This window comes from Adelges cooleyi, unplaced genomic scaffold (assembly GCF_023614345.1).
Source record: "Adelges cooleyi isolate 19-005CV unplaced genomic scaffold, UGA_ACOO_1.1 ACOO_flye_CR_arks_rails_tigmint_CR_PRNA_574, whole genome shotgun sequence".
Lineage (NCBI taxonomy): Eukaryota > Metazoa > Arthropoda > Insecta > Hemiptera > Adelgidae > Adelges > Adelges cooleyi.
The window spans coordinates 1,136,377-1,147,954 of NW_026096268.1; the positions used below are offsets into that span (position 1 = coordinate 1,136,377).

Consider the following 11,578-nt stretch of genomic DNA (forward strand, 5'->3'; position numbering starts at 1 on the left):
AATTATTTTATACTCCTCAAGTCTTTCAAAAATAAGTAAAATCCCTTAAATATTTTAATAAATTCTGGTAAAAATTATTTATATTAATATATATAGTCTGTATAAAATGAGATTGTACTTGAGCAGAAACCAAAAGGCATTATTCCTGTTTACTTTTATTTGCGCAGGTGCATAAAGAGTAATTAGTTTTAGTCTCAGCGCAAGTGCAATCTCATTTAAAACAGACTATAGGTATTTTATTGTTACTCTCCTTGTTTTAATTTCATTATATTTTTTGATTTTAGTTGTTAATATGTTAGTATGTTACACAACGTCTTCTGGCAATATTCGAGTTGATAATCTATTTAAGTATATTTTTTTTTATCTTTCTCCTTTTGTCTCATTATGTTGCAAATTATTTGTTAATGTTATTACTATTACCATTAATATATATAGTACTTAATGCTATTACTATTTGTAAAACATTTCTTTCCCTTTTAACACATTATATTGGTTAAATTTAATTATTATCACTATTACGTTCAGCTTAAACCTTGTATTTACCATTGTTGTTAAAATTACTGTATTGGAAATTATCCGTTATATTAAAAATAAATAAATGAATTACAATATCACATTTTCATAAAAATTGATATTATACAATTTAAACTGATACTAACGTTACACTTCTTAAATAAGATTTCTTTTTTTTTTTTAATAACCTCCAGTTTGCTTTTTAGAAGTCAAGTCCTAAAACTAATACTAAACAAAGAGGGGAAGTTTCCAGTTTTCCTGTGAACTCGGCAAGGGTTGAAAAAACATGCTTAAACTGATTGATTTCCTATATGCTATTTCACTTACAATTAGTCTTTTTAGCCCGGTAATCATAGATACATACTATAACTATAAGCATTCCTATTTGGTAATATATCTAAATTTAAAATTAAGAATGTAAGTTTAATTGACCTTGAACTGACATTGAGTTTTTAATAAAAATTACTTAAAAATTTAAGTAAATCTTACGTTGACACGTCCTCTAGTCGTAATAGTGTTAAAGTGTTTGCTCAATCCGGTCAATTTTGCGATTTCAGCAGGATCTCCTTCGTGTTCTGACATTCTGAAAATACACACCGTGTTTTTAATTTATTTCAAAATTCAATTAAGCCGATATGCAAAATACAAATAAGAAGAAAAGGACTGTGCTGTACATCAAGGATGCCAGAATAGGACAACGGATAAATTTGTATTAAGCGAACAGTAATGTGTTTTATATACTTACTTTACTTTTATTAAACGTGTTCGACTATGGCAACAAAAACTATAAGAAAATTCTATTTAATGACAACGATGGGTTGACAGGAGTGAAGAGTTGGGTGTTGGAAACTTGGAAATCAGCCCGTCATATCAATTTTAAGCAATATGTTTATTGTAGATAAAGGGAGTAGTGGAAGAACATAGTTGGGTAATACGGCATTAGGAAAAAGTTTTATTTAGTCAAAACGATAATTGGACACCTAAATTTTAAAATTCCACATTTTTAATTTTCGATTTATAATAAATGCACTATGAAGTCTATAAGTACAACAATATTTTATTTAAAATTAAAATTGTAAAAAAATAACGCATTTATACATTAATATATACTTTATTATTAAACGTTATCACGTAATCTATAGGCGTTTTTCTACAATGTTGAAAATAATGAAAGATGAACAATTTTCCCAAGTCTACTTATAGTTTTAAATATATTAGGGCTGTAAGGTAAACATATTATTTTAAAGTGAACTCAACCAAATTTTTATCAACTAATAGAATTATTTTTATTTTTGCTAACCAATATCAGCGATTTAAAATATTTTATTATGCGTAACAAGTCATAAAAAAAATGATCTTTCATTTATCCCGTAAATAGAAAGCCTCATTGATTTACTTCTAATAATTATTTGTACCATTAATGACTAAACATTCGTTCTAAATGTGGAACAAATATTCTTTAGAAGAAAAATATTGTGGACAACTTATACAGGATCACTTTTTATTTATTTTTTTGATAAGATCCTAACGACCCAACCACATCGAGATAAAGAATACACTGGAGCGCCCACTCGAGAAAAAAAAACGAGCCGCCATCCCCACTACCGTACGGCAAAAACGTATTGTACGTAATGCGTTACGCCCCACCATCATACGGCAACCGTAAGTCGCGCGGCGACTCGTTTTTTTTACGTTGCCGTGATAGGGAGTCCGCACCCAGTGTATTCTTTAACTTATTATTATATTCGATGCCCAATCATTAAATATCAACTGATAACTGGATAATATGATAGTAGTGTACCAACTTTTGAACATAAATTTTAAATGGTCATTGGTTATCTTGATTTTTGTCTTGTTTTTACTTTTGTTTTCAAAACAAAATTATTTCACTGAATCTTTTTCTGACTGCTATTGGCTGGTTTTGATCATTTTTCCAATTTCAAATATAAAATTTAAGTATAATTTAATACTCATTTTCTAGCAAAACATATTAAATTTATCTTAAATAAATGAAAAATCGAAGACCGTGCATATTGCATAGATGTAGATGTTCAGTGGAGTATAAATGCATTTAAGAAGTTTTGATTAACTGTTTACCTAGTGCCCATTTAATTTTATATTAGTGTTTTCATAATTTGTATAATATATATATATATATAAATCTTATTGTGCGATTTTGTGCAAAAACATGGTCGAAGAAAGTCGAACAAGTTTTGGACAGGTGGACGTCATTGATGACGACAACATGGTTCGACTACCGCGACAGCGAATTGTCGATTTGTATAAAAACGCTATGTCGCGCGTTCGCGTTTTAGAAGCAAAAGCAAATGAAGGTACTATTTTTGACTGTGAACTGCATTCTCAAATCTCACACTATTTCTCTTGTACTTTTACTGAAAAAGTGTTATAAAAAAAAGCATTCGTTGTCATACACAATGACTGTAATCTAAGTGTCTTTCTTCAGACTTTGTGAGTCTAAAAATACAAAGGTAGGTCAATGCATTTGTGTTTTTATGGGATTTCAAATTTGTAAGTAAAAACATAATGGTTTGTCTTTAAAGTTAATAATTTAATTATGTAGTAAAAACAATAGGTAATGAGTTTTAATTGTCCAAATATTAACTTTTTTCAGCTACTATATGTAGTAGGTGTAACAATAGGTGTGACAAAAAAGAGCGTACCGATCAAGCTTTTCGAGAGCTAATGTTGCGCGAGAAAGTCCTTTTAAGGAAATTAGCTATTAAAGAGCAAGAAATCAATGATTATGCTGTAAGTATTGTCTTACTTTAATAATTTTGTTGGTACCAGTAGTTTGAAAATTTAAACAAAATTAGCCTTCCAAACAACATTATCTATAATATTATGATTCAATTAAAATTAAAACTGGAAAATTGTGCAGGTAACAAGTAAATAACAACAATAATAAATCATAAATAAATACAAGTATATTTTGTTTTTTAATTAATTCATTGACATACTAACTTAATATTTAATTCAGTTATTTTTACTTTAAATAAATTATCTACTGTTACCATTTAATTATTTAGTGTACTACTAACAAGTCTACTGTTAAGTCGGTTGGACAACTCTTGCTCTACTAAAGACAAGAGTTGCAATCCTGGGGAAGTGGTTATGGTGCGGTGGTTTCCTGTTGCCTTCCGCATCAGTCGGGTGGCCATTTCTCTCTCCAGACGGTTGCCCCCCAGTTAGAGAAACGGCCAGCGACCGAGATTCGCACCACGGCTAGTGCCTAGAAACATTGCCGCGGTAACCCTTTCGGCTAAGACGCCTGACCATTGTTATTATAATAATACATATTATTCAAATTATTCCCAGCATATTGAATACAACAAGTATTATAAATTGTTTAAGGTTTAAAATCGATTTTAAATTGTTGATATTTATTTAATTATTTAACTTATTTAAATATGTATTTTTATGTACTTATATAGTTTTTAAATTTTTTATAACACAAACATTTTATTCTTTAGGCTCAGTTGTCAGCTTTACAAAATTCTATTCAAAGCAAGTCCCTATCTTCACTAAAATGTCCACTACAAGATCCAGCTGTTAATCTACTGGTTCAAAAGTTACGACAAGATTTAAGTGACACTAAGACTAGGTTAGAAGAAACTCAAAGTGAATTAAATGCCTGGAAATTTACACCAGACAGGTGAGTTAAAGTATTTTTCTAAATAGTTATAAAAAGTATTCTGTACCTTGGATCTAAATCGTTTGCCAATCTTAAAAATTTGTCACCCAACCTAACTTTCTTAAAAAAATATCAATTTGTTAATAAATTCTTGCACTCTTTTTAGTAAAGTAATTACAGTCTAAATTACTTGAAAGCAAAACATTTGTTTGCACTTTAGGGCAGCTGTTCCCCTGATAGCTAAGTTACTAACTCTTATAAAAAAAAAAATACTTGGAACGATAATTTTCCAAGTTATTAGTTCTGAAATATGCCCATTAAAACCCAAGATACAGATTTAATTGATGTTATTATTTTTCTTAAGCAATACTGGGAAAAGACTGATGGCCAAATGTCGATTATTATACCAAGAAAATGAAGAACTCGGCAAAATGGTTAACAATGGGAGAATTGCTAAACTCGAAGGTGAATTAGCTCTTCAAAAAAACTTTAGCGAAGAAGTAAAAAAATCACAATCAGGTAACAAACAATTTAAAAATAAAATAAATTTATCTTATGACTATGAATTCAATATTTTGTTTTTATAGAATTGGATGAGTTTCTGCAAGATTTGGATGAAGATGTTGAAGGAATGCAAAGTACAATATATTTTCTACAGAATGAATTACAAAAAATTAAAGGTTCTAAACAAAATTGTAACAGTTCAGAAGAAAAAGAAGCTAACCCAAAGACTGCAATTAATGGTGTTAAAAACAATAATGCCATTAATATAGAACCAAAGTCAAAAACTGAATCATTGCCTACATTTGAAGTCATCGACGGTAGTGTTGAACAAAAGTCACAAAATAAGTACGAAAAACCTAAAAGCACAAAACATCAAAATGACAATAGTAATAGTGATAGTGGTAATACGCCCAAAGTAAAGAAACATAGATCATCCAAGGTCTCAAAAAGATTAGACTCGAGTGAAAAAGCACACAAGAGTAAACAAAAAGCAGATGGAATCACTGATGAAAAAGTAGTACTACTGAAAGCTGAAAAGAGGCCATCAATCAGAGATAAAACAGTCCAAAAACGTCCAAAAAGTGATAATACAAATAGCACAGAAGTAAAAACAGCACCTACAGCAACAGTGAATGGACTACCGAACGGTTCATAATTTTATTGTTATAATATTATGTAAATGTTATTATTTTTTTTTTAATGTTGATAGAAAATAATTTTTGAATTATTTTTTGGACGTTCATTTTATATATTTAGATTTAAATAAATCCTATAATAAATTATTACAAAAGGTTTAAAAATAATAAATAGTTCAGTACTATTATATATTAGTCTATTAATAGTTCTATTTTTAGTTTATTAATAGTATTAGTATTGAACAAACGACTACCTTCAGCTCATTTGATTAACCTGAAAAAAAAAGAATAATTAATCACTGCATACGATAAAATTGTATGAATAAAGATAATTACTGCAAATTAATGTCATTATGTAAAATTAATTTACTTTACTATCAGTCAGGTAAATTGTTTAATTTGAGAATCAAGTTTCATTTTTTTTTGCAGAATTCTTTATTTTTAAAACTTAATGTTTTCCTGCTATTCCTATGACAAAGTTAATGACAAAAATCAAAATATAGTTGAAGGGGTGAGTGATAAGTGACACTTTTTGTAAAATGGTTTTTCTTGAATGAATGAAAGTGTTGGGATACATTACAAATCAGCAGAATATTATAACAGTTTAATGTGTGTTGAGCTTAAAAATTAAAAAAGTTCCAAGCATTTGAATATTTATTGACTAAAATGTTGCCTCTTGAACATTTTTGAAATTGTGAGTTAATGTTTTTATCCACTCACCCCTTCAGTTATGTCAGCAACTTATCTGCTTGCTATTTTTAAAAATACAAATCGTCGAATAGAATAATTATAGTCTATAATTCTATTCTGTTTAATCTATAATTTATAGATTAAACAGATCTATTCGATGGTTAAAATATATAGGTTATCGCACACATCATCTCAAATATTGTTATCTTCAGAAATAAAATGACAGCGTAACGGCCAACGGGATATCAATTTTACTATATAATATACACTTAACTACTACTACTATATATTTTACTATTATTTTATACTTGATTTTGATTGGCTGCCCGTTACGCTAACATTTTTATTTTTATCATCGAATATTTGATGAAGAAGGAGTACATGTGCAATAACCTTGTATATTTTAATCGTGGTCTATTCTGTAACCGCCATTTCGTGTTCATAAAAAATTTCTTATCGTTTGTCTTGTCATGGAAAAAAATTATCATTAAATCATCATTATCAACCGGTAATCAGCCACGTGAATCGTGGTATATGCTGCTTTACCTAAGGCACTGGCCATATCGCTGGTCGGCATCGCAATTCGCAAATTTCAATAATTCAATACGTAAGTACCTAGCAAACCTTCAAACGGTTGTTAAGTTTCTAATTAAGCTGAGAATTGATAGTTGAGTGCTGTCCAGCGACTTCGTCAGCTTATAAAAATGCCGACCATTAATATCAAAAGAGATTTGCTCTTTGAAGCACTTGGAAAAACGTACAGTATGTATTTGGGTGTTAATTCTTTACTTGAAGCCACAAATCCAGTTTATAAATAATTGATTTTCTTTTCCATTTGTAGCTGATGAAGAATTTGATAATTTATGTATATCGTATGGACTGGAACTCGATGAAGTAGTGAGTGATTTATAGTGAAAATTTTGTTACAAATGAAGTTGTACAACAAACTAGTTAATTAAAATTTCAGACTTCCGAAAAACAAATGGTTATTAAAGAACAGAGCGAAAGCAAATCTGAAGGTGTTTCGGATGATATAATTTACCGAATCGACATACCAGCTAACCGATATGATTTATTATGTTTGGAAGGTCTAGTGGACGCATTACTTGTTTTCCAAAAAAAGCAAGTTTTCAGTATTACTATTAACTTTACGAGTTTAATATTTATTAATTTATAGAATGTTTTAGGATTGAACCACCTCGTTTTAATATTTTGACAACCAAAGCTCCTTTAAAAGTATTTGTAAAACCTAATGTAAGTTAAATTTATAATTTTTGCCAATACACGCATTAATATATATAAGAGATTTAACAAATGAAATAACTTTTGTTGTTTTAGTGAATATTATTTTAAGATTTGTTTTTAAAATTAATTTATACTCATTTGCGCTATAAACACCATGTTTTTTATGGCAGTACTTTTTTTTATTTAATTTTTTTTTTTTAAATTCAAGATATGCATTTTATTAACTATTAAGAATAATTTATTGAGAATTTTGGTTGGTCAATAACCAGTTTTGGATAATAACTTTTCGATTGTCGACCAGTTAAATTTTCAGCAAATTATCTTAAATTAAAAAAAAAAATTAACCATAAAAATAGTTTAAAAAAGTAAAACAGTTAAGAGTAATACAAACCGTGATGTTTATAGCGCAAATGAGTAAACATTTATTAAAAAAAAAAACTATTCACTAGAACAAGTTATTTCATTTGTCAAATCTTTGTGGGACACTGCATATAGAGTGATTAATTGAATAGTTATTTTCTCAGAAAAAATTTTTACAATGTTATAAAATTACTACAAATTTATCTTATTCATTATTTTACAGGACTTTTGAAACTTTAATGGTAATGTATATATTTAATTAACTTCTGAAATTATGATTAATTTTCTGCAAATTTTGACTGGCCAATAACAATATTTAGATAATTACTTTTAAAATTAAAATTAAGGAAGGGAGAAAGGTTGGAGTGTAGTATTATTTTTATCTGCACACATTACTATACTGCACTCCACCTCCCATCCTAATTTTAAACTGAAGTAACTTTCAAAATAATTATCCAAATCTAGCTATCAACCAAAATGTTCAGCAAATTATTCTAATTTAAAAAATGAATTAAATATTTACATTACCATGTAAGTTTTTAAAGTTGATGGTGCTCTAGAAAAAATAAAGATACAAATTTGAATATTGGCTAATATTGTAAAATAACACATACTAAAGTGTCTTAAAAAGAGAATATCTAAAGAAAATTACGTTAAATTGATCATACTATATGTAATAGTAACTATATAAATATTAAATTATATATATATGTATATTAATAATAATGTAAATATTAAATGGTACTAATAATAATTATATATATATATATATACATATGTATATATTTCATTTACAACATCATTACCTGTTATGTTTTTAGACTAAACAAATTAGGCCTTACGTCGTTGCAGCTGTGCTGAGAGATGTTACTTTCAACCAAGCTCGTTATGCTAGCTTCATTGATTTACAAGATAAATTGCATCAAAATATATGCAGAAAACGGTCATTAGTAGCTATTGGTACACATGATTTAGATACAATAAAAGGCCCATTTACTTATGATGCACAACCTCCTGATGATATTAAGTTTCAAGCGCTGAATCAAACGGAAGTTCATAGCGCCACTAAACTAATGGATATATATTCAGTAAATATAACCAGTTAAAGTATAATTTTTGAAATTCTCATCCTTTTATTGTTATTTTTTCTTGTAGACACACGCACAACTGAAACAATATTTAAATATTATAAAAGACAGTAGTGTTTACCCAATCATTACTGACAGTGATGGAGTGGTACTGTCTCTTCCTCCTATTATTAACGGTCATCATTCAAGAATTACTTTAGAGACAAAAAATATTTTTATTGAGTGTACTGCGACTGATTTAAAGAAGGTAGTGTAAACACTTTACAGTTGATTATGAGATAAACAAAAAATGAGTGTCTAAGTAAATCTTACCGCATATACATTACTACCAAGACATTTCCAACTTGTTGCTGACAATATAAAATTGATTTTTTTCTTTTTAAAGGCTATCTGTCTGACATTATTAAGCATCATACTATAGTAAGGAAAATCTCGATTGCTGGAACAGCAATTTATTATAGAGGGTCCAAACGGGTTCTAATTTTTTGGGTTTCAGGTAGAGAAACTGTTTTTTGTTTTGAGTATCGGTTTTAGGTTATGGTAATGTTTTTAATTTTTTGGCGTTACCTGGTTTAAAACTCATTTTGACTTCCTGATATGTTATGCACAAAAGACATGCAGTAACTAGTTAAATAAATTATTATAATATATTTTTTATATATAAATAACCAACTCTTTTTTTGGTATCTCATAGTTAACAAAAGCCGATAGCTCTTGAATTTTTTTTAATGACTTACTAAAAAAAAAACATTTTTAGGCTAATATTGTTTTAGATACCATATTATGCATGTTTAGCAAGTATTCTTCGAAAAAATATACAGCTGAACGATGTGAAGTAGTGTATCCTGATAAATCAGTAAAATTGTATCCAGAACTTAAGTATCGTAAAGAAACTGTGAGTCGTAAAAAGATAAACTCTTATTTGGGAATCAAGTATGATAATATTATGACTAAATTTTATTGGTAGTTTAATTTAAACTAATTATTTATAGTTATCTTGTTTAAAAAATGATTTTGCAGTGAAAATATTGATAACCTTGCTTCAGCTTTAACGTCTATGTGTCTGAAATCGTCTACACATAAACAATCCGATGAAGTTTCTGTCGAAGTTCCACCAACTCGACATGACATAATTCATGCTTGTGATATATACGAGGATGTAGCCATTGCTTATGGCTACAACAATATTACCAAAACACTTCCTAAAACGACCACAGTTGGCTCACAATTACCAATCAATTCATTATCAGATAAAATTAGAAGTGAAATAGCTCAATGTGGTTTTAATGAAGTCTTAACTTTCTCTTTGGTAGGTAATTAAGTTAAAAATACTGTTATTTTGAGAGTTGGCAATAACCCGCCTTTATTTTTATAAATGTTCCACTTATCTGAGATTTTTTGGGTATGTGTAAACCCAATAAAACCTAAATTTATGGGTACAACTATTTGCTAAAACAAAAAAATTCAGAAAGGGTTTGTTTGCCAACTCTGATTGTATGCTATAAAATTCTGCTTGAATATTTTTTTTCTAGTGTTCTAAGGATGATGTATCAACTAAGTTGCGTAAACCATTTGATGTAGAACGTACCGTCCGTATAAGTAATCCCAAAACATTAGAGTTTCAAGTAGCACGCACAAATCTTTTATCAGGTCTCCTAAAAACTACTGCAGCTAACAAAAAGATGCCATTGCCTATGAAATTGTTTGAAGTATCTGACGTAGTACTTCGGGATTTAAAAAGTGGTAAGTTTTTATTGTCACTAGTTTTAATACTTTTCCAGATGAACTGCTCCGTTTTAGTGTAAAAATTACATTTGAATTTCAACTTAAGCAATTTTCTATAAATTAATTTTAAAACCCAACCCTTTTTGTGTTTTAGAAGTTGGAGCTCGCAACGAAAGACGGGTGTGTGCTTTGTACTATGGAAAAACTCCAGGTTTTGAAATAGTGCATGGTCTCATGGACAGGTTAATGCAAATTCTGAACTTACAGTTTTCCCCAAAAGACGGCAACACATACCAAATAAAATCTGCCAATGGTAAAAAAGATTGTAAATTGTTTTAGTTTTGTAAAATTATTAATACAATTGTGATTATAGATGAAAGTTATTTTCCTGGACGTTGTGCTCAAATATACTATCGTGGAGTCAGTATTGGTGTAATGGGAGTTGTACATCCAGAAGTGATAACCGGATACGAATTAAATATGCCTTGTTCGGCATTCGAAATCAATATTGAACCTTTCTTATAAAGACAAAATACTTCTTGTTATGGAAAATATAACTTGCGATTTATGTATTTTGCAAATATATGGTTTATAATTTAAGGTTGTGTAAAGTAGTCATCAAATGTTACATTATCAACTAATGAATAATATGCAAATAACATTATTATTTCCACAACTGTATTATAAGTTTTGATCTTCACCATTGTATTATAGTTATAGGTTAAAAAAAGTGTTTTGTCTGTAGCAATATTTTCTTTTTTCTAAGTGTTGCATTCAGTTAACTTGGGATTTATTAAATACAAAATTCTTTAATAAAAATTTATTTAAATAAAAACTGAATAATGAATATAATAATTTTATTTATATGAAGAAATTAATTTTAACACATTTTTCTTTAAAAAAATGTAAATAACAGAAAAAATTATTTAATTAATAAAATCATATAAATTTGTACTTAAAATAACAAGTTATTTGAAATATTAAAATAAAAATATAATTTAAGTAATTAGTTATTTTCAAAAATTGATTTATTTGTTATTTTAATAACTCCCATGTTTGGTATTTAGTTGTCATTTATCAATATTAATCATTGTTATTTATTATAGTTATCAGACTTTGGGCACCTTTGCATTAAAAAATAAGCTGGACGATAGTCATATTATGGT

The 11,578-nt window shown here is 28.3% G+C and overlaps 2 protein-coding genes across 4 annotated transcripts; both read left to right on the forward strand.

The window, feature by feature from the left end:
• Positions 1 to 2,361: 2,361 nt before the first annotated feature.
• Positions 2,362 to 5,477, forward strand: LOC126842829 (pre-mRNA-splicing regulator female-lethal(2)D). 3 transcript variants are annotated; one of them, XM_050580006.1, is made up of 5 exons: positions 2,362 to 2,846; positions 3,146 to 3,282; positions 4,005 to 4,186; positions 4,530 to 4,684; positions 4,753 to 5,477. In XM_050580006.1, the coding sequence occupies exons 1-5, from the start codon at positions 2,702 to 2,704 to the stop codon at positions 5,322 to 5,324; spliced, it is 1,191 nt and encodes a 396-aa protein (XP_050435963.1). In that variant the 5' UTR covers positions 2,362 to 2,701; the 3' UTR covers positions 5,325 to 5,477. The 3 variants fall into 3 exon arrangements, with proteins under 3 accessions (XP_050435963.1, XP_050435965.1, XP_050435966.1); XM_050580008.1 differs by having other exon boundaries at positions 2,729 to 3,042; positions 4,753 to 5,476; XM_050580009.1 differs by having other exon boundaries at positions 2,729 to 3,002; positions 4,753 to 5,475.
• A 977-nt stretch (positions 5,478 to 6,454) lies between these two features.
• LOC126842745 (phenylalanine--tRNA ligase beta subunit) lies at positions 6,455 to 11,012 on the forward strand. Its single transcript, XM_050579870.1, has 11 exons — positions 6,455 to 6,756; positions 6,836 to 6,891; positions 6,962 to 7,116; positions 7,182 to 7,248; positions 8,421 to 8,687; positions 8,755 to 8,934; positions 9,445 to 9,620; positions 9,708 to 9,996; positions 10,220 to 10,430; positions 10,567 to 10,725; positions 10,786 to 11,012. The coding sequence occupies exons 1-11, from the start codon at positions 6,699 to 6,701 to the stop codon at positions 10,935 to 10,937; spliced, it is 1,770 nt and encodes a 589-aa protein (XP_050435827.1). The 5' UTR covers positions 6,455 to 6,698; the 3' UTR covers positions 10,938 to 11,012.
• Positions 11,013 to 11,578: the final 566 nt, after the last annotated feature.